The sequence below is a fragment of the Athene cunicularia genome, assembly GCF_003259725.1.
Source record: "Athene cunicularia isolate RWA chromosome 3 unlocalized genomic scaffold, athCun1 chr3_part1, whole genome shotgun sequence".
Taxonomy (NCBI): domain Eukaryota; kingdom Metazoa; phylum Chordata; class Aves; order Strigiformes; family Strigidae; genus Athene; species Athene cunicularia.
The window spans coordinates 79,670,750-79,694,215 of NW_020799097.1; the positions used below are offsets into that span (position 1 = coordinate 79,670,750).

The following is a 23,466-nucleotide window of genomic DNA, read 5'->3' on the forward strand; positions in this document are numbered from 1 at the left end:
GATTGAGAGAGACCTTTTACCAAGGTCTGTAGTGACAAACAAGGAACAATGGTTTTAAACTGAAAGAGGGTTGATTTAGATTGGATATAAAGAACAAAATTTTTACGATGAGAGTGGTGAGATACAGGAGCAGGTTGCCCAGAGAAGTTGTGGATGCTCCACCACTGGAAATATTCACGGTCATGTTGGACAGGACTTTGAGCAACCTGATCTAGAGAAAGATGTCCCTGCCCATGGCAGGGGGATTGGAACTAGATGATCTTTAAAAGACCCTTTTGACTCAAATAATTCTTTAGTTCTGTAGTTCTATGATGCTATGACTGTTCAGAAGATCATTGGTGTTGCTTTTTTTCATTCTGTATTGTTTCTTCAGCTTGTCTCACTCTAGGGCACATACCTCCCTGGAAGACTACCTAGTGAAACCCTTATGTGTTTATACTTCTCAGTGGTTTCACATGTTTGTTTTCCATTGTGATCTGTATCTGTGTTTTGCTTGGATATGGCATGGTTTCAGCCTCTTGGTTTCTTAGGGGAGCTCTATAGTTTCTTACAGTCATCCCAAAGAAAAGGTAACAGTTTTATGTTGCAAGTTCACTGAGGTTTAATCAAATCTACTATAAGAATGTGCTGTGAAAGAGCCAGGAAAGTGTTTCACCTTTCTTGTTTTTAACTAATAGCTATCAGAGAAAGAGGTATCAGTTTAGGCGTCCCTTCACAGTAGGGGTTATTAATTTTTAGCATTTGCATTGGTAGCCACTGGATGTCACTAATGGTTCACAGAAACATAGAAATCTGTGCACTTTTTCCAAACGGTAAAAAAATGACTTAAAGAGCACAAGGTTTGGAGGAGGATTTCTATGTGAAATTGGAGCACTAAGCAGAGATCCGGTTGGGAATGCCAAGTTGTGTTGAACTTCATGGCTTTTTAGGTAGCAAACAGATCATCTGTTGTAAGACTCTGGGGAACAGAGCCTGCAAAGTTTCTTGCACAGCTCAGTTAGAGGCATGAGCATAACCAAGCTGGAAACTCCGCATGGGAAAATGTGAGTTGTGGCATATGTATAATGGATATTGCACATAAGTGTACACTCACACAGTCCACCTAGTAACACCACAAGAGAGGAAATAATGAAAAAGGCTCAGATGTGACATTCTTGTATAAACCAGTTAAGAGGAAAAATACACATCTGAGGATTTTAATAAAAGTACTTGAAGATGGCAAAGCATCTTCAGGCCAACACCACCATTGATGTGCCACTACTGTTGTGCCTTTTGCACTGCAAGTCTCAAGAAGGCAGCATACCAAACGACTTAATGCTGCCATGATTTTTGCATTAAATTAGCAACCCCTAGATTACCTGATACAGATGTGTGTAGGACTTCCAGATTTCTGTTCAAGAAATCCTAGAGAGAGATTCCTATTTATGCAGCACATATGCCAGATATCAGACATACCCCAGCTGCTTTGGATTTGCTCTGAATGTACAGATCAACTGTGCAGCTGCCAAGCAAGGGACGGCTGTCTACTGCAGTGCAGGCAGCTGTTTTGTTCAGGTCCACTGGCCTCAGACACATTCCCGTTACCTGGAATGCCATGAATTTCCTGACATACCCAGTCAATCTGCTTGTGCACCACCAGCCATCTGCCATAGGCTGCCTGGTTTCTAGAAATGCCAGAAAAATAGCCAGACTCTGCTCTTTCTTCTAGGACATAAACTGCAGGAAGGAGAAGAGGGCATGCCAGTCAAAAAATGAATCGATAAGCAAGCATACAGAGAGTGGAAGTAAAGGTACACTATAAATACAGTATAACATTGCTGTCTGTGGACTGGCCCACATGTTAAGGCAAGTTGCCCTTATAGATGAACACATATTTGATCAAATTACCATTTTCTTATTTGTTCTTTTGTTATCTCTGTTTTGAATACTATTAATTTTTGCTTTGTCCACTGTCAGTTCCTTCCATTTGCATTTTTAAGTTTCATCCTTGTTTCTAAGTTGTAGTCATGCTAATGTTTGTGTGTTCATTAAAGCCCAGACACAACTGAAGTGATAGTGGCAGTGGTATATGCAAGGTGTAAATTTTATGGTATGGGATACACAAAAACCCCAGGCAGACTATAATGAGGTTCAGTGTACTAATCACCTGGGTATAACTCTTATGACTTCAGATGGATTATACTGATAGAACAAAAATTTAGTTTCTTAATATGTACAAAAAGACATGCTGAGCCATGAGGCAACATCAGTCAATGGGAGTCAAATGTAAGAGAGACATCTGTGGTTTTAAGGGACTGATCATTCATAGACAGCAAACCTATCCTCTTATATTAGTGCTTGGGCCGAGGACAGATGCTTACAAGATGTGCTATCAGTTCCTTCATGGGACCACATCCATCTCAACCTTGGAGAGATGAAGCTTTAATCTCAGCTTTGACATTAAGTTCCTTTTTGATCGGCGGCAATGTGCTTAACCTTTACTTGATTCCATACCTGTACATTTTTAAAAATGACTATGCACAGCTAGAAACTTAGAGTGATATTTTTTTAAAAATCCTAAACTCTGTTTAAGTTAAGCTTACCCAAAGGTTAGAAAAAACCTGTCTTTTATGAGAAAAGCTGTATTTGATTGGGATTCATTTTGCCACTTCCTACCAGGATGCTGTCAGGCTGCATCATTTTCTTCTGAGAAGAATTCTTAATCCTCATGCAGATGGGAAGTAACAATAAACACCATCTGCTGCAAATTAGGTTACTCTCTTAGCAACGAGTGAGATCAGGCTCCGTCTCAGCCTCCCATTTTCTGTGCTGAAGTACACACTGACACTTCAATCTGTAGCAGAGCAAGTGATCAGAAACAAAGTAGAAATGAGAAATGAAAAATCTTTCTTAGTCCCTTCCTGGTGAGAGCCTTCCCGTCTCTGCCAAACCCACAATTTTATTCCTGTACTCCAAAGAGGCCAAGCTCTGCTCCTCACCCCCTCTTCCTCCGGCTCCCAGCACCTCCTGGGGGAGTGGGAGCAGCATCATGAAATGCTGGCAACCTCTCATGGCTGCTAGGTGCTGGGAGCCAGCCCAAAAAGTAAACAGGATCAGCAGGGGAGGACTATGTACCAGTTGAGAGGTGATTTAAAGCTGTCTGCTGCTGGCAGAGCTCACAAGGAAGAGAGCCAGAAAGGCACTCCATTGCTATCTGGCCTCCCCTGTCAGGCCCTGACCCACATCTGCCCCATGGGTGCCGTTTGCCTCCCCAGCCAGCCATCAGCCTTCTCCTCCCTGGCTCTACCCCAGGACTGCTCAACGATTAGAATTATAGAATCAGAGACTGGTTTGGGTTGGAAGAGACCTTCAAGATCATCTAGTCCAACCCCCCTGCCATGGGCAGGGACACCTCCCACTAGACCAGGTTGCTCAAAGCCCCGTCCAACCTGGCCTGAACACTTCCAGGGAGGGGGCAGCCACAGCTTCTCTGGGCAATCTGTTCCAGTGCCTCACTTTACCCTCACAGTAAAGAATTTCTTCCTTATATATAATATGAATTTACCCTCTTTCCATTTAAAACTGTTACCCCTCATCCTATTGCTACAGTCCCTGATGGAGAGTCCCTCCCCATCTTTACTGTAGCCCCCTTTAAGTATAAGGTCTCCCTGGAGCCTTCTCTTCTCCAGGCTAAACAACCCCAACTCTCTCAGCCTGTCCTTACAAGGGATGTGCTCGAGTCCCCTGGTTATCTTCATGGCCTCTTCTGGACCCCCTCAAGCAGCTCCATATTGTTCAGAGACTGGACAGCACTGCACAGCACTGCAGATGGGGCTCAAGAGAGCAGAGTAGAGGGGCAGACTCATGTCCCTTGACCTGCTGGCCACCCTTCTCTTGATGCAGCCCAGGACACAGTTGGCTTTCTGGGCTGCGAGTGCACATTGCTGGCTTATAGTCAGTTTTCCATGCACTACTGCTCCCAAAACATTCTCTGCAGGACTGCTCGCAATCCACTCTTTTCCCAGCCTGTATTTGTACATGGGATCATCTCAATCCACATGCTAGACCTTGCACTTGGCCTTGTTAAACTTCATGAGGTTTGCGCAGGCCCACGTCTCAAGCCTGTCCTGGTCCCCCTGGATGGATCCCTTCAGCCTGCCAACCTTGCCACACAGCTTGGCATCGTTGGCAAACTTGCTGAGGGTGCACTCCATCCCACTATCCGTGTCACCAACAAAGATGTTAAACAGCACTGGTCCAAATAATAACCCTTGATGAATGCCACTTGTCACTGCTCTCCACTTGGACATCAAGCCATTGACTGCAACTCTTTGAGCATGACCATCCAGCCAGTTCCTTATCCATGGAGTGGTCCATCTGTCAAATCCATGTCTCTCCAATTTAGAGACAAGGATGTTGCATGGGACAGTGTGAAATGCTTTGCACAAGTCCAGGTAGATGAGTCAATTGCTCTTCCTGTATCCACCAATGCTGTAATCCCTTCATGGAAGGCCCAAATTTGTCAGGCACAATTTCACAGAATCACAGAATCATCAAGGTTGGAAAAGACCTTGTGGATCATTCAGTCCAACCATTAACCTAACACTGACAGTTCCCAAATACACCATATCCCTCAACTCTATGTTGACCCAACCCTTAAACGCCTCCAGGGATGGGGACTCCACCACCTCCCTGCGCAGCCCATTCCAACACCTAACAACCCCTTCTGGAAGGAAATGCTTCCTAATATCCAGTCTAAACCTTCCCTGGTGCAACTTGAGGCCATTCCCTCTTGTCCTATCACTTGTTACCTGGTTCAAGAGACTCATCCCCAGCTCTCTGCAACCTCCTTTCAGGGAGCTGTAGAGGGCGATGAGGTCTCCCCTCAGCCTCCTCTTCTCCAGACTAACCCCCAGTTCCCTCAGCCACTCCTCGTACAACCTGTGCTCCAGACCCTGCACCAGCTCCATTGCCCTTCTTTGGACACGCTCGAGTCACTCAATGTCCTTTTTGTAGTGAGGGGCCCAAAACTGAACACAGGAATCGAGGTGCGGCCTCACCAGTGCCCAGTACAGGGGTCAGATCCCTTCCCTGTCCCTGCTGGCCACGCTATTGCTGACTTGGCCCCCTGGGCACACTGCTGGCTCCTGTTCAGCTGGCTGTCAATCACCGCTATCGATTCTTGGCCCCCTGGGCACACTGCTGGCTCCTGTTCAGCCGGCTGTCAATCACACCCCCAGGTCCCTCTCTGACTGGCAGCTCTCCAGCCACTCCTCCCCAAGCCTGTAGCACTGCTGGGGGTTGTTGTGGCCCAAGGGCAGCCCCCGGCATTTGGCCTTATGGAAACTCCTCCAGTTGGCCTCAGCCCATGGCTCCAGCCTGTCCAGGTCTCTCTGCAGAGCCTCCCTACCCTCGAGCAGATCAACACTCCCACCCAACTTGGGGTCATCTGCAAACTGACTGAAGGTGCACTCGATCCCCTCGTCTAGATCATCAGTAAAGATGTTAAACAGGAGTGACCCCAAAACCGAGCCCTGGGGTCACCACTCGTGACCGGCTGCCAACCAGATTTAACTCCGTTCACCACAACTCTTTGGGCCCGGCCATCCAGACAGTTTTTTTACCCAGCAAAGCATGCAATCATCCAAGACATGAGCAGCCAGTTTTGCCAGGAGAATTCTGTGGGAAACAGTGTCAAAGGCCTTACTGAAGTAAAGGTAGACAACATCCACAGCCTTTCCCTCATCCAATAAGCAGGTTGCCCTGTTGTAGAAGGAGATCAGGTTTGTCAAGCAGAACCTGCCTTTTATAAACCCATGCTGACTGGGCCTGGTCATCTGGTTGTCCTGCACATGTTGTATTCATGGTACTCAGGATGGTCTGATCCATCAGTTTTCCTGGGCGCTGAAGGGCTTTGCCCTTAATGAAGTTATGTTGGCTGTCACCAATCACCTCCTTATTTTACATGTGTCCTAGCATATTTTCCAGGAGGATCCACCCCATGACCTTGACAGGCACAGAGGTGAGACTGACTGGCCTGTAGTTCCACAGGTCTTCTTTTTTTCCACTTTTGAAAAGTGGGAGTTATATTTCCCCTTTTCCAGTCAGTGGGAACTTCACTGGACTGCCACAGATCTCAAATATGATGCATAGTGGCTTGGCCACTTCATCTGCCGGTTCCCTCAGGACCCATGGATGCATCTTATCAGATCCGATGGACTTGAACACCTTCAGGTTCTTTACATGGTCTCGATCCTGATCTTCTCCTACAGTGGATGGTTCTTCATTCTCCCAGTCCCTGCCTTTGTCTTCTGTGCCTTGAGCAGTGTGGCTGGAGCCCTTGCCAGTGAAGACTGAGGCAAAAAAATTGTTGAGTACCTCAGACTTCTCCATATCCTGGGTAAACAAGTCTCCCATTTCCTTATGGAGAGGACTCACATTTTCCCGAGTTTTCCTTTTATCACCGGCATACCTGTAGAAGCTTTTCTTGTTGCCCTTGATGTCCCTGGCCAGATTTAATTCTATTAGGGCTCTGTCCTTCCTAGCCTGATCCCTGGCTGCTTGGACAATTTCTCTGTATTCTTCTCAGGCTACCTGTTCTTGCATCCACCCTCTGTAGGCTTCCTTTTAGTGTTACGGCATGTCAAGTTGTTTAGAACAGCAGTGTCTGAGCAGACACTTGTCATTAACTTAACATGGCATCTTTCCATGCAAAGCTCTCCTGTGCTGTAACAATGTGGTTTTAAAAGAGAATGGTCTGTGTTTCCCATTATTTTATATGGTGCCTGATCGGCATTTTCTGTTGATAATGCCCACAAGGTCTTGACCTGGTTCAGGCAGCTGTTAATTCAAGTGCTGTGCAGATCACAGATTCATATGCACAGATGTTAGAAATTCACAGTCTTCAGAAGTCATTTAAACATATTTCTGATGCAGCTATATAAGGAGATGTTATCTTTGCCCTGAAATCACCAAAAATACACTTTCAGATAAAGGACTTTAATTTGACTCACTGCCAGGAGAAAGATCTCTCTACTCTTTATTCAAATATTTGTGAAAAAATGTGCACGTTGACAGTTTCAAGAACTCATAGAAATACTGCATGTGTCATTCCTTTTTTGTATTTGTCACGCTACAGTTTCCAGTTAACGTGCCAGTAGGTGAGCGTTGGCATGATTAGTCACCAAGAACCAACCTTTTTAATCTGCTCAGGGAATTTTACTGGCTTTTATTGGATTTGTTAAATTAACACATGTGATGCTCTGTAAGATGTGAGAGTCAGCTAATTGCAGTGAGCCATATAGAGTATTCAATACTTCTAGGATATGCTGCATGCTACTGAGTGTGTACACATGTGCTAATCAGCTGATGCTTCCAAGAAGTGTAGGATTTATAGACACATGCGCTAAACCATCCACACATTCATGTGTTGGTCCTGCAGGTCAAGCACTGTACATCTGATCTATTGATGCTCTGAGGAAATATCGCAGCTTTCCAGACATACAATAGCTTGGTTGGAGTTAGTGAGAAATTATGCCAGCTGCCCAGAAATCTTATATAGGTGAAAGTACAAAATCCTCTCATTCTGCTCAGGCAGAATTTTTAAATGGAAAGAGACCATAGCTGAGACATATGGTAACCCAAACTACACATAAAATGCAGGCTGTGAGTCACTATCATTGTCTAATGCTGTACAGTTAGAGCTAGGAAAAAAACAAGGCTAAAATTTGCAATCTTCATTCTGTCCTTAGGCCAGATTTTTCAGATTATCACTTATGCTACCAATTAATTTACACATGGCAATAAATGATCAGACATGAGCTCATATTTTCTGTTGATTCCACCATTTTCTGCTTGTCCTTTACTGTCTAAACTTAATGAATGGCTCTTGTCAGGACACTTGTGCAGTCAAGTGCCTTTGTTAAAAAGAGTTCCCCCTGACCTCAGCTACAGTATAGAAAGACACTGTAATTGTGGATGAAATTTTCAATCAACTAGTTCTTTGGTGCTTTTGGTTTAGATAGTTTATAACACTTCGAAGGGACCTCATATTTGAAAGTCATGCTTGAAGCTTCTTAAGAATGGATCACATTAAACATCTGAAAAGCAAGGCAGGCAAAATCATGGGTCTGTTATTTAAAAAGTAAAACATATCTGTGCTTTACCAGTGATATAATTATGTGCATTATCTTAAGAAAGCTCTTTTTATTAAAAAGAATTTTTAGCATGCACCCTCCTGAGATATAAGCAAAGAAATTAGCAATAGAAATTACCTGTTTGGTCATTAAGTCCATCCCTTCACAGCAGGATAATTGCTGTGCAATAAAGAACACAAATAGCTCAAATAAGCTTAAATTTCTCATGGAGAAGGCTGAAGGCAAGATACAAGTTCTTTATATAGATTAAAAGGACTTGCCTTGATGAAGTGGTCAGTGTTCATTATAAAAAGAAAGAATTGTTGTGCCAAGAAGACAATGACCCAGTTTCTGAAAAGCAAAAGCTGTGGTTTCATCATTTCTGCTGTCTTTGAGTATATGGTTCCTGTGAGATATGAAAGACGTGCTATTGGAGACTGATTAGAAACAGGCATGCTAAATACCATTTGCTGTGAAGAACTTCTCCCATTTCTCCCTTACTGACCAGAGTTATTTGCCATTCTTCACTTTCTGAGCAAATGTGTTGTCCTATTCTGTAAATCTTGCATGAGTGCCATTGGGTATGTGGTGTACTCTGCCGGCATTCCCCACAGCCATGTTAAATATAAAGGTGAAGGGCAGGGTGCAGGGTTTCACACACATTACCCATGGTGCTCTCTGCTAAACCAATGGAGCCAGCTACCGCTGAGTCACCCCACTGTGGGAGAACCACCAGTGTGGGGGAGCCATTTGTGTCAGCTGCTCATAGTGCTCCCACACATGCTGCTTGCTGGTAATTTTTATTGTAAGTCTCACAATACGTCACTTGTTACCTTGAGTTCCTATTTCACTTTTCTTCGCCATAGCCAAATGGACAACAACTGTTTTTTAGTCTTGGACGAAACCTTGGGAGCATGTAGCGGGGAACCAGGTATACACATTTGATGGACAATTGGAGAAGTTAGGAGCACTTCTCAGCCTGAGATCAGAGCTTCACACCTCCCAGATATGGGGGATAGCCCAGAGTTGGGCTGACAGGTGTTTTTGAGAGTGGTCTCTGGTTTGATCTCTTTAAAAGGTCGTGGCACTGAGGAAGCCCTGGAGCATACTGAGCACTACTTTACATTTTAGCATACTTGCATCTCAGCTAAGTACATCAAGAGAGCAAAAACAGAGGATGAAAGATAATGAAGGAGCCAGAGTGGCCTGAACTTACCCAGTAAACCTATATACAGGTGCTGCTAAGATGCCCAGGAATGCTGTATGAAGCATTTAAATTAAAGAAACCACAGGAAATGAACCTGGAAGAGTTACAGGACATCTGGGAATGCTGAAGAAAGTTGATTGAACTCAAGGGAAGGGATAGCTCCTGTCTGAATCACAGGAGAGTCTCATGAGGAAAACAATAAGGCTGTAATAATCTTAAGCCTTTCTGAAGCCCACCTCCTAAACTGCCTTCAAAATTCTTGGCAGTGCTGAGTCACCTTGTGCTCTGCGATGACTATTTCACTTGCTGTTCACAGCTTGGTTACACTTGACCAGGTACCTCTAGATCTGTCTCCATTGCCTGATTGGTTTTGTTTCCATTTGAAGTTTCATAAGCTACATTTTGCATCACTGTAGTAAGTAATTCCCAACTGGGTATGCTGCCATCCACAACAACAACATTGTTTGAAAAAGAGAGAAAAGATCCTGGGAGAATTTTCAAGGTTGAGGTGCATTTTGAGTAGATATAAATAGACTAAAGCAATCATCACACCTGCTTCTCTTTTCTAACAGTCCCACAGATCACAGGCTCTAAGTGTCACACTCAGCAAGGACAGGAGAATACAGAAGAAAGAAAGGAGTACTGCTGGCAATGTAAAAAATACAAAGTTCAAATTTATTTCTGGCTCACAGGCCCTAAACCATGACTATTTTGTGCAAGTTGTGAGTTCAACCGTGAAAGCACTTTGGGTCACCTTGCTACCAATATAACTCACTGCTGTTTTCTCTCATTGTCTTGTAAAGTATGGAAGGTGAGATTTCAGTTCTGCTGTACTGTTCCAGCTCTATGCCATCCTGCGACATCCCTTTCCTAAAATGTTTTCTCCAGTCCCCCCTGTAAATGAAAAATGTTTCAAATTCAGCTTTTGGTTTTTTTTTTTTAAGATGATAGTTGCTACAGAAAATCAGACTGACAGCTCAGCTGGACCCACATTCTGTCTTTGATGGTGTCTAAAAAAAACAAGGATACTCTACTGAAATCTCTCCCTAGCTAATACTTAAAAGGACTCTTATGCCTCAAAGCAAATTAACAACCTGAGATATCAAAAATATCTCTTCTTATCCCAAACAGTGATTGCAGTGTCCCCATTAATGAAACAAAAGACTTGAGATTTAGGCTTACAGTTAGATTCAGCTTCAGGCATAAATATTCCAATGACTGCCTTGTAACCATGTGCTTATAATGACCCTGCCATGTACCACCCTACCCAATCCTGCATCACATCAAACCAACCTCTGCAGCAACAGCTGATGTGGAGGCTTTAATTCAAGATATTTAATTGAAGGCCTCTTTAAAGACAATTTGATGTGCACAGTGGCACAAGAAAGTAGTGATGCTGGAGCAACAGATGTGTTCTTGTGGGAGGTGGTGGGTTTGCAGCTCCCAGATCTCTTCTACAGCACCCTGTGCAAAGGCTGAGCTAGTGTTAGGTCCAGCACTGCCCTGTAAAAGCACTGGTGAGGCTTGGGAAGCAGGGTACTGTATGGGGTGATGCACTGGACATGGGAACATGGGAGAGGTGGAAAGGAAGAAGACGGCCATGGGATGGGCTCACACTACATCGGGGAAGGTAGAAGTGCTTAATTTAGAATTTAGATCCCTGAAGCTGAGTTTGGCATGTGGCCCAGTCTTTTTTTCAAGCCAGTCATTACAGCACACATTCACTCCTCACCAGAGAAGGAGGAGAATTTTCTTCACAACATCTGAGCTGACAGGACCAGCTGGAAGCAGACAGAGTGGAAAAGGGAAGGGGGATTTTGAACTAGTCTTTAACTGGCCTGGTTGATGGCAATAATTTAATTTGTTCCTTCAGCTCAGAGGCTCTGCAGAGAGCAGTGTCTCATCAGCATCCCAATTTGTGTTTATGACCCTAGGGCAGAAATCTGTGCTGTATTTTTTGCATTGACCTCCCAGATTTAATTTTTTGTAAAACTATTTAAAAAAAAAATAATTCTTTTTGAAAGAGGGTACAGGAAATTCCATGTTCTCTAACAACATTTGCTGTTTGTTAGCCTCCATCTCATTCAGATTATGGCTTGCAGCTTCTGTGCACTGGGGAAGTCTGCATAATAGTTTCAGTTCACTTGTTAACAGTAATTATTTTTTCCAGCCTCTCTTTTGATGTAAGTTGAATAGCTTGGCCTCTAAGAGATGTAATTAGTGATTCCTGCAGTTTGGTATGGAGTGGGGCAATTGCATCATTAAATTCAAGATAAGTCTTAACTTGGTGTTTCAGGCGCTCATATAATATGTTATGCAACAAGGGAATAAAAGCTGCACGATCCTGCTCATAAGAACTTTGCCCCAGTTATTTCTGCCTCTCCATAGCTTTAATACAGAGAGAGAAAACACCTATTTAACACTGCAGATGAAGGGATATCAGCTGCCCGGATAGCATCAGCTGGCATTGTGTGACATGGGATAAAGGACTGCAGCTTCCCCTGCTTCCCTCACCCTTCTGGCTGTGTAGCTAACAGAGTCTGGATATAATATAGGGAGCAGCAAAGACGAGAAGAGATACTAACTCAAGAGAAACAAAAAAAACAGTCCCAACTTATTTGGAAGGAATTGTGTCTGGGGAAGTCAGGTCAATCACTCAAGAGTATTATCATTTACTGTTTTCTTTCAGCTTGTTTGTTCTCTTCTGTGGAAATCCAGTTACTGTACTTGAAATTTTTTTTAGCATTTGCTGCCAGATCTGAAAACTCCTAATATTATTTAAGCCTCATCTCACTCCTGTAAAGTAATCATGATGTTATTAATAGGAATACTTATTCTTTACCTCATAGGGAAACCAAGGCACCAAAATTATAATGTTATCTGAGAATGGCTGTGCATAGAATAAGTGGTAGAGTGAAGAACTGATTCCTAGTATCATACAGCTTTGTCAGTTCCCTACCTTCCCATTTTACCCCAGTAAAAAAAAAATTCAGAAAAAAATAATCACAGGGGAAAAAAAATATAATTTTATTTAGTAATAGTGAAATCTACTGTTTAAAATATTATTTACTATTTTCATTTTATTCAGCTCCCTTCTTTGCAGATAACTTGGGTTGATTTTAAGGTAACGATTCCTGAAGTTTACATATAATCTCCTTAAAAACATCCCTGCTTAGAGAATGTCCTTTCCTCAAAGTCATTCGGCAACCCTGTGATGAGGCAGTATTGTACCTTCATACAGAAATCCTTACAGTGCTGCAATGATTGATAGGACACTGCCACATAGGAGACAGGAGCACAGTTTTAACAAATTGCAGTCCTGTCTTAGGATCAGAACTGCATGACACTCAAAAGAGGTGGCAACTACACCAAAACTCAGCACTTTTATTTCTGTCTCCCCTGCCCTGAAAGCTAATACATAGCTGGATGGGTATCTCCAGTATTTCTTATCAAACCATCAGTTGTTCAAACCACACAAAACACATGGAGTCGTCCTTTGACTATTCACTGCAGTGCAACAACATATCTCAATTCTACAGCCGTAAGATGGTTTTGCTAGGGTTAATGCCTTGTTCCTCTGGCATTATCAGAAAGCAGAGAGAGAGGTGAATAGGAATGTTCTCTTCTTTCCTAAAGTTGCCTTTACTCACTTATTTTTGTGTAGTGTATCTCTTGCCTAAATGCATATTCTGAAATTCCCCAATTGTTTCTTCTTTCTCCCCTCTCTTATCTGTTTTCCAAGTTTTTGTTCCCTTTTCTCTCCACTCTTTCATTCCAATTCTTCACTTTAAGATTCCTAGAAGAATATCCCAGATATCCCAATGGATCATGTGAATACTGGGCCAGATTTAAAAACCATTTTAACTAAGGGTAATCTCTCCATTTCAGCTATAGACAAAAATAGCATAACAAGAACTGGAGTTTGGCATATCTGGTGTCTTCTTCCAAAGCACAGATCACACATTGGAATTTGGCAGCTCTGTCCCATATGTTGTTTTTTAACTTTTCAGAGATACAGTCCATTAGTAGGCCTTGTGCATGTTTCCCCATTTCTGAATTAGCCAGAGCTCTTCTAATTTTAACACCCAGATTCTCTCATAAACATGTCTTATTACAGCACTATCAGTATATCCTTGAAGATAATATCCATTGCATTTTTGGCTTTCTTGGACAAGCTATGTCTTGCCTAAAACCTGGAATCAATTTCTGAAGATATGCTTTTATACTCAATTAATTTGTTTATCATATCTCATGTATCAGGCATTAATTCCTCCTTCTTGCTGTGGCCAATCGGCCAGAGAAACATATCATTCCTCTAAAACTTGCTACCACAGGGATCAAGCACAACTTCTTAGGATGATTTATGGGGTATTCATGGCTGTACTCAGGTGGCTGATCCTGTTTCTTTTCCCCACCACTGCCTTTCCCATTGATGGATGCACATTCTTGGGATCCGTGATGTGAGAAGGACATCTGTGATGTGAGAAGGACATCTGTGATGTGAGAAGGATATCTGTGATGTGAGAAGGATCATTATATCTCTTCCCAACTTTGGTTCACATGATCCTTCTATTCCACCAAGGTTTGCCAAAGAGAAAAAAACAACAGGTGGAAATCTCTGATTAAGCTGAGAGCTGAGGCTGTCCTAGTGACATATGTGAAGAGCAGCTCCCCTTGCATTCCCAGGAAGCTCGGCTACCAATAAATGTTAATTAGTTCATTAGCATCCTCATTAGTGTCTGACAACATGTGATTAAGTTGCAAAGCTCACAATGGGGGAGCCAGTCAACAAGCTAGGAAGAACTAAAGTCACTCTGAAGAAGGCTGCCAGCAACACAGTATTGAAGGATACTGCTCTACAGTGTCCACACAAGTCACGATGACTTCTATGGGAGTGAAAGGGAACATAGGTCCCACCATATGTGAGGGAACATGAGTGTAGCATTGCTTGCTTTGGAAAGGTTGACTGGGTTGCTCTCTTCTTTCTCGATCTCTTCTTTCACAACTTCCTGTAAAAATACAGACCTCTCACTGATTCCCAACATGAGGCAGTTCCATGGAGAGCACTGTCCATCTGTGGATGATAAAGGCCATAGCTCACCTCTGACCTTTCCCTCTCTCCTCTCCTTAAGCTAAGGCTTAAGGACTTGCAACTCTGAGCAGAGTAGTGAGGCATAGATGCAGATAGGTGTTCAGCAGAGTTGGCACAAGAAGAGTGTCACAGATAATGGAAGTGTGACTGCCCTGCTGTTTTCGTGTTTTCGGTCCTGTGGCTCTTGTAAGCTGTCATACTACCCTAGGATCACCCAGCACAGGTTTCTTTCTGTAAAATAACTGGATATGGAGTTTCTGAAAGCACAGCTGTGGGGATTATTCATCCATTCATTGCTAATGCAGCACTTTCTTACACCTGTATCTTTCATTGCATTAGCACAATTTTGTTTACTACAAGAAGTCACTACCTAGTACTATTTCTTCTATTTTTTGTTCTTTTTTATGTGATGAACTGTATTGCTGATTGAAAAACCATGTCTCCTTATCTATGGTACAGATTCTGTGCATTAGCTATCAGCTATTACAGGCAGTATCCTTGACCACCAGACCAGAAAATAGTCTGAAATTCTTTCTTTTTCACAGAGAAGGAAAGGTGTATGATTGTTTGTCTTATAGCTCCTCTGTTTCCTAGTACCTGCAAGGCTCCTCTCCTTGGATAAGAGGTGGGCAGGAGCATCACTTTTGCATGAGCAGCAGTTCTGCCTTAAACAGATGCTCCATACCCAGGACTCAGCAGTGAAGATACGCAGAGGTTGCAGGTAACATTAGCACTGGCTGGACAGAGCTTGCTTGCGCAGGCCCTTACACCAGCCATGCTCTGCTCTGCCTAGTTGATTAATCACTCACAAAGCCACCAGGAAAAAGAGCTCAAGAAATACCTGGTTCTGGTTGTCACCATCTCCCATTTCTTCTCAAAGCCAGAGGGCATCACATTGCCAGAGGTCAATGCACATGTAGGCCCAAATCCAAAGGGTGGCATGCCCAAATCCAGAGCTGCAAGTTCTTTGGTGTCCCTTTAGGACAATACAGCTGTTAAAAACACTTCCTCCACAATAGCTACAGATTGTTTTGTAGACGTTATTTTACAATCACCTAGGGAAATAATTTCTCCATTCATTGACTATTGCAATGACACTGCAGTTTGTGAGAAGCCTGGGCCTTACTGATTTGAATGATATGTTAAAGTATCCTCAGCTCTTAATTTTTAATCAAGTGGCTTAAGAAAGTTCTAGTAACTATGTTATAGACATTTTTTTCCCCCAGTGTGGCTTAGGCACTATTTTTCCTGCAGTTTCCTTACTCTGATGAGGAGCATAGATCATCAGTTGTATAGTACTGTACTAGGGATACATCCTTCAAAACCGTGAGAAATAAGCCAATTACTGTAGCAATTATTTTGGATAGCCAAAGAAAGCTGCCTTCACATGCCATGCTTAGCTATCTTGACAAGTCATTAATATTATGTTGGCAAAACCCTTCTTTTTCTTTTTAATCTATACTTTTTAATTCAGCGTCTCCACTGATTTTATAGAAGACTAATACTGGACTAATACGACCAGTTACACAGAGGAAACAATAAAAAGGAGAAGAAACATGAAAGAGCATACTGTGGCAGGGACTGAATTCCTATCACTGCCTGTAAGTAAGGCTGCCTGACACTTCCCAGATAAGACTGCTTTCTGCTGACTATAATTATATAACTGTTTAGCTGTTCAGGATGAAACTTGCCTAGCTGGGTGCCTGCTGAAGATAGGATTTTTTAATTTTTTTTTTAATGCCAACTAAATACTCGGTGAGACAACAGAAACCCTGGGGAAGCTTTCCCTGATGTTCACCATCTGGGACAGTAAATTCCTCAGTGGCATCCTATGAACCAGGACTGTCCGGAAAAGCCTCTTTAACGGTTTATGATATATGTGGCTATTGGCACAAGCAAATAGAAAAGCTTCCTGCTTCTCTAACCTAAGTAGCAATGCTCTGCCTTGGAAACCTCAGCCTCATTCAGTGACCTACCCGTATTTAAGAGACCACTCTTTCTGTGATGGGATGCGGCAACTCTGTTTTGCAAGGTAGTGCAGTACAACAGTCCTATTCTTCTGAAACTGAGAAAAGTAAAGGTAAGCAGCTTTGCCACTAATGAGGAGAGACTAAACCTCAATATGTATTTTCACCCTTGCAAGAGACAGCTGTAGTCAATGTTGGGAGCTGCAAGAGCAGTAGTATGTCTTTGGTTGAGGCAGCAGTCACTCTTTTCATGTTAGCTTTGCAAGGTGACTGTGCTTCAAGACCAGTGCCCCAAAAGTGCTTTCTGACTTCACCTGTTGATGGCTCAGATCCCATCTCTCCTATGTAGAAGGATGAATTGTGTAAAAACTGTCACTCTACCCTGAGCCTCTCCATCCCTATCTTCAGCCATCACCCCCATGTATACTCCCATTCACTGAGGTTCATGTTCATCCTTAAATTCATCCATATCCACTTTTGGTTCATTGTGAAGGATGGATCCCTCCTGTTGTTGTAAACACTGCCCACACCCCTTAGCTTCAGATACCTCTGTGGAAAGCAAACAGCAAAAATACTTGCCCCAGGGATCTGTGATTAATTAGTGACCTGCTTTGGCAGGGTTACTTCAGCTCTGCAACATATGACAGACTCAGGCCTTATTTCTAGTGAATGGAGAATGGCCAATGGACCAGACTGAGGCATGAAACACAGAGGTCAGCCGCAGCGCCCCTAGGGACTGGTCATTACTTCTCTGAAGTGTTTATGGGTTATATAAGTGTATAAAGAACACACTGCCTTTGGAAGAGACACTCACATCTCAGTTTTATTAAAAACTAAGGAAATTAGTCATGACACAAATGAACTCACTAAAGCACTGATTTTTCTAAGCATGACTTCTGAAGCTAGAGATGCTGAGCTTCTTTTTTTTTTTCATTCTCAAGGAATTCTACTGCAAAAATTGGAATCAAAAAACATTAGGTTTGTCCTTGTATGATGTAGAAAACACTTCCTTTTTTTGGGTTCTGATATCCTGGTCAAAATCATATTTTTAATATGACATACAGTGGTGAAATTTGGCTTGTATACATACTATTGCCAGTTCTACCAAATCAGCTAAGTAAAGCTAAAAATCAGTGAGTCATTGCTGGATTCAGAATGCTGGTCTATAAATACACCCTGAGCTGAAATTTCTGTTACTGATAGGAGTGGTAAAAGTTGCCAGATTTAAAATAATTTTGTAGCTTTTGCCTTCAAATCTTGATTTAATACTGAACTTTGGGACATAAAACCTTTGAAATAGATTGCTTAAAAATACTCCTTTGATTATCTGAATTTACATGTCACCTACTTTTTCATTTTCTTAGAATATTTTTATTATTGAGTGCTTAGAAACCTCATCAATTTCCAAGCTTCTGGTAGCATTCGTTCCAGAAAAAAAAAAGTTGTGGCTTCTTAACATTTTGGGTGAATGGAAGTGAACTGAATGTTGTTTTTATAAGAGGGTAGTTGACAAAATGTCCAGATTTTGCAGTACTTTAGAGAGATTGTTCATAGTGATTCAATAGCGAAGGGGAAGATTAACTTTTCCATCTGACTTGACATACCCCACCATTCAAAGTCTCATTTCATGATCTTCCACTGTGCCCTTTCAAAACATGCTGTACCAGATAGATAGCTTTGGAAAGTAGAGTCAATACCTTCACACAGATAGTTCCTCTCATCGGATTAAAGACTTGAATGCCTGATGCTGTGACTAACACTTCCCACTTAATGTCCTGAAATGCAGCATCCTGTTTGGATCATTTCTTGCTTCCTTTTTCTTACCCCTGTAGTTATGTAAACAGCTTTTGGCCTGCCTCTTATGGTGGTTTTGGCTTGTTACATTCAGAGCATGTCCATGGCAATAAATACATGTAGTTCATATTTCCTTCTGTTACCATCTGCTTTCTACACCTGACACAAAGCCTGACCTATGAGCAAAATTATCATTGTGTGTGCTCTATTGTTCCTCCACAAGAAGTTGTTATTGTGCCTCATAATAACTAATCTCAATCACATCCATCGTGTGAGTTGTTTATTTAATGTCCTTCAGTTTATTTATAGCTCATTCGAAATCATCATCAGCTTCTCCCTCATGCAGCAGAATATTCATTCGTGGAAGCTGGTTCACAAAATTGCCCTGAGCAGGATGGCTTGCACAGGTGCTTATGTTAACCCTGCATCCAATTATCTGGGCAACACAAGATTTTCCTTGGCTAGAGTTTTCCTTGGATGCTTCTGCACTGGAAATGCAGTTTCTACACTTTCAAACATTATTGCTGTCTGTAATCTCTTTGGTGGCTGTCTTGGTTGCACATTGGAAGTACCTGAGCTGCACATTGTGTTTACTTCATTCAATGTATAAAGGCACTTTTGGTCAACACTTTCTGTTCAGCCTTTTCTCCTTAATTGCAAGAGGATGCCCATACTGAGCCGGAACAAAGACTCCTCTAACTCAGCATTGTGTCTCCGATACTGGCCAATACAGATACATATTAAAAAATAAGAGGAAGGGCAAATATAAAAAAATCTGTCTTCTATTTCTTGATGTCTCAGCTGTTGAGGTATCAACAGCTGGAGGTTTTTGGACCAGGTTTTCTTCACCTCAAAGACTTAACTGGAGCATATTTGAAATGATCCTTGGTCGACTTCTGCGTTAATGTCTAGCAGGTTTTTTAACCCATTCATGCTTTAGTCTCATCAACACCTGTGGCAAAGAGTTCCATGGTTTAACTACCTGCTGTGTGAAAAAGCACTTTAAAAAATTTATATTTGCTGCCGGCTCTTTTATTTTGGTGTTCTTTCATTCTTTCATTATGAGAAGCAGTGAAGATCTGTTGTCCTTTTCCAAACCATTATAATTTCATAAACCTTAATCATATTTTCCCCCAGTCATCTATTTTCCAAGTTAAAAGGCTCTAAGATATTTCCATAGCTTTGAACAGACTTATTTCCTTTGTCCATATTTCTTCTGAAAAAAAAAAAATTTTTTTTCTCTGAAAAACTGTGGACACACATGGTATTTATCTAATCAATGATGGTTTCTATTTGTAATTCACTTTTTTTTTTTCCCCAATGTCAATAGCTAAATTAGAGCCCATTTACTTTTATGTATACTTAGAAATGTTTTTCCTGTATGTGATACAATGATTGTAACCTTATGTTTTATCTGCCATTTTATCTTGCAGCTATTCAGCATTGTGAAGTGACTTGGTCACTTTTTGCAGTCAGCTTTAGAACTGATTTTACTAAATCACTTTTTATCAGCACAAAAACTTTCTCACCTATGCATGCACCTCCTTTTCTGTGCATCTGTAACTGTTTCACAAGTTCCAGCACATAACCTTTGGGACTCTTGGTGGTAACTTCCCTTCATTATGAAAAGTGACGGCTTGTTCCTATCCTCTTTCCCCTATGTCATAAGTGCATTTTGATGACAGGAGCTCCTTCTTTTCCATGTCATGATAGCTATATTCCTTTAAGAGCTTCCTGTGTGAGCTTCCTGAAAGCTTAGAAAGGAGCACTGGAGCAGGGGTGACCTCTGAGAGTTGGGGATTCAGATTACAGCAGCAAAGCATCTGGGTCAGCCAGAGGGAGCTAAAGCTGCTGAAGGTCATGACCAAACAGCTGGAGAAAATATTAAGGAGACTTAAAATTAGGTCTGTCTGGGAGAAAACAGGTTGGAGAGGCTAAATGATGAGCCTGTATCAGGTCTTGCTCAGAAAGCTAATTCAGATTAAGCCATGCTATGTGAATGCAAACAATTATATTAAAACCATGTCACAGAAAAAGGATTAGATGACTTCAGGGAGAGACTGTATGTCTTATTCCTATTTGACTGTCAGTTTAAATCCAGATCAGGGCTGTGTTGCTCCAGACTTATTAGCATCTTGTGGCCCATCCGAGTACAGTATGAATCTCTACTTGCAAGTGCTAGTCATTCAAATGAGGACAGCACAGAATCACCTCTGGATGTCTGCTCCATCCCTAGGCCAGTTCTCATGACCAAGCCTGTTAGTGTGTACAGATGGCACTTTGTCCTCAAATACTGTATTAGAAACTGTTCCTCTTTGGGTGGCATTTATTTCAGAGGGGGAATAGCTCTTAAGAGAGATAGTGAAGGTGGGTATCTTAGTTTGTCCCACAACAAGTATTGAGGAACCAGAGTCCAAAGCTGGTTTTCTCATCAGTCTGTTAGTGATGAAGGGTGCCAGCAAAGAAGCCAAAGACTGACTGGGTAGGAGGAAAAACCTCATTCCCAGCTCATCAGCAAATCAATTTACAATGGGCTTGTACTGGTGACTGAAGACAGACAATTTTTGGTTGATGAGATCTTTCACTCAGGCTACTCTGTTTTCTCTTTATGCCACTGCTTACCTCTGACCCATCTGATTTATACATGTTACAACACTTTGAGAGAGAGGTTCAAAACTGTTTTTGGAAAATATTTGGAGTTGCCTTTTCATTCCCCAGCCCTGGCTTTTTGGATGTCCTGCATACTCAATCCATCTTTGTAAGGGTACATGGAGCCTGCTGCCATCAAATTGTCCTTCTCAGTAATAAAATTGTGGTATTTAATCAAATGTAGTTATTTCCCAGACTTCTGTTAACTCAAACTTCTCCTTCTGCAGTGTTAATATATATTTTTAAAAAGACAAGGAAACAAAAATACCACATGATCTATTTGAAGCAAAGTAATGTCTGACAGGGAACTTGAGTTACAAAAAAAATACATGTTTTAGCTGACTGAGACAGGGCTTTAACCACATAGCAGAAAATTCCTTTAATGTGTGTTCTTATGTGACCAATGGAATTACAGGGAAAAGACCTAGCATTTCTTTTTATACTCTACTCTTGTCTCATCACAGAAATGCATCTGGTTCATCACTGAAGGGATGTTTTTTCTGGATGAAAAGACAGAGTTCATTATGATATGTTGCTGTGCTGTGCTATGCTAGTGGTGACTTTTGTTATGCCATGCACACAGCCAAAAAGTCTTTCAGTTTAGATTACTTTAATTTAAATTTCAGATAACAAAGAAAAAAGAAAATTTCCATGTCAGAGATAGCACAGTGTGTGTATGTGTCTTCTCAGACTATTGTGAACTCTCAGAGGATTATTAGCTTGAAAAGTTAAGACACATAGAGCCATGAATCTCAGAAGTTTTCTTCACTGCCTGTGTCTAAATTAACATTTCAATTTGAACAAGTAGTGATGTTTTTAAGAGAATTCTGTGATTGTCTCCACTTATGACCTGTTGCTTTGATTCAACAAGTGGCATCCATGCACAGGAACTGGATTTGCTGGAGAGAAAATGAAGCGGGAAGCTCTGCTACAGCTGTGCACCAAATGCCCTCCTATTCTTACTGGGGAACATAAAAGTCTGGAACAGTTATTGGTCCTTGGGACAGCTTTGAACCACAGGCACGATAGGACCATCGAGTCTAAGAGTCCATTGAGTAATGGTAGTTCAAAGTAAACCTTCTGACTTGGGTGTATTGTAGATAGAAGAGCCTCATCTGATCTGCTCCAATCACCCCAATTTAGTTGCTCATTGAGTCAGCTGCTGGGTACCCCAGTCCACAGTCAGCAGTACTGCAGAATGGGCAAAACCAGACCTCTTCCAAAGATAAATTACCTCTAACTAAGACTTCATGGCGTGGATGGGAGGAGCAGCCCATGGATGCCTCACTGTGTGGCAGGGCACTGCCTTGTTTACTGACTGGAGATCAAATTGATCATCCTCAAAGTTCAGGGAACAAGTTGTGGTCTATATACCTGCTTCCCATGTGGAGTCAGGTTGGTTAAAAACTGAGTTTCTGGTGAAAAAAGATTTTCGGTAATAAGACATACTTTCAGCTGAAGGTGCTCTATTTCCAAGCAAAGCATTTGTCTAGAAAATTTTGTCCCCAAATTTCCAGTCTCTTAAAAAAACTTTCAAAAACCTCCTTGCCATCTTCTCTGACTTTAACCCAATGCATTTGCTGATCAGTTTTCATTGGGAACTTGATGGCTGAAGACACCCATTCTGGGAATACCCTTCCACTCCTACCCATTGCCCCCTTCACTCACACTTTCCGGGTAAAAAAGAAAAAAAATAATAGCTTTGAGTTTGGGTGGGTGTGGGTGGGTGTGAGCTAGTGGAGTAGGTGGAAGGTGAGAGAGGCAAATGGACAAGAGTTTGGATGTTTGAAACAGTGGGTAACCAAGAGACTATTTAAAGGGGAAAAAATAAACGTGAGTTGAAATGTTTGAAAAAAAAGGGCAAAGAAAAGCAAAAAATGCTAGAACTGAGAGAGAAAAGGGACAAAGGAAAATCAGTGTTCAGACAGAAGGAAAGAATAAAACTGTAGGGGAAAAATAACAAAAGGGGTGAAAGCCTAGAACAGTATTAAAAAACTTTTGGTATTTTCATGACAAGAAAGCAATTTGGTTTTATGCATTAGTGAATGAAGTGGTGCCAATTAGTTTCTGAGGGCTTACAACTTGTCCTCATTCTTCACTGCACTTTTCCTCTTGTCTCACCTGCAGTTTCATTTCATGAGCACAGCCGTAATTCTCTTTTCTCTTACTGGAGTTCTGGGAGCCATGACCTGCCATGTCACCAGATCTCACTGAACATGCATGGAAAGCTGCAGGGGCTGTCGAAAGCAGGACAGATGGCAGTTGTCTTTAGACAGGGCTTCTTCAGCAACCATGCACATTCCTCAGCATAAAAAACAAACTGGTCACGGTCCAGCTTCATCTTTGCAACTGCTGACAAGTTCTCAAATGGCATTATTGCAATTCGAGACTTCAGAAGTTATTAATTTGGAGGATTGTTTGTTCTTGCTGTCTAGCCCTTTATAGTGGAGATGTACTATTTTTCAGAGGAGTTGATGTCTTTTGGTAGCATTTTTAAATTCTGGGAAAGGCATAATTTTTCACTGAAAGATACGGACTTTTAAAGATGAATTTCAATTGAACTCGATTCAGACACTTGAGTATTCTCTATTTCCTAGAGGTCACTCAGAGGAGAGGTCTTCCTAAAGCCACAGAATGCTGTGC

At 41.9% G+C, this 23,466-nt stretch overlaps 1 protein-coding gene across 1 annotated transcript in view; it reads right to left on the reverse strand.

Moving 5' to 3' along the window:
* Nucleotides 1–8,978, reverse strand: part of COG2 (component of oligomeric golgi complex 2) — a 45,933-nt gene extending 36,955 nt beyond the window's left edge. Inside the window, exons 1-2 of the mRNA XM_026844575.1 lie at nucleotides 8,948–8,978; nucleotides 1,585–1,716 (exon numbers count right to left, since the gene is read on the reverse strand). Coding sequence (XP_026700376.1) covers nucleotides 1,585–1,716; nucleotides 8,948–8,978 — 163 coding nt within the window. The remainder of the gene's footprint in view (nucleotides 1–1,584; nucleotides 1,717–8,947) is intronic.
* Nucleotides 8,979–23,466: the final 14,488 nt, after the last annotated feature.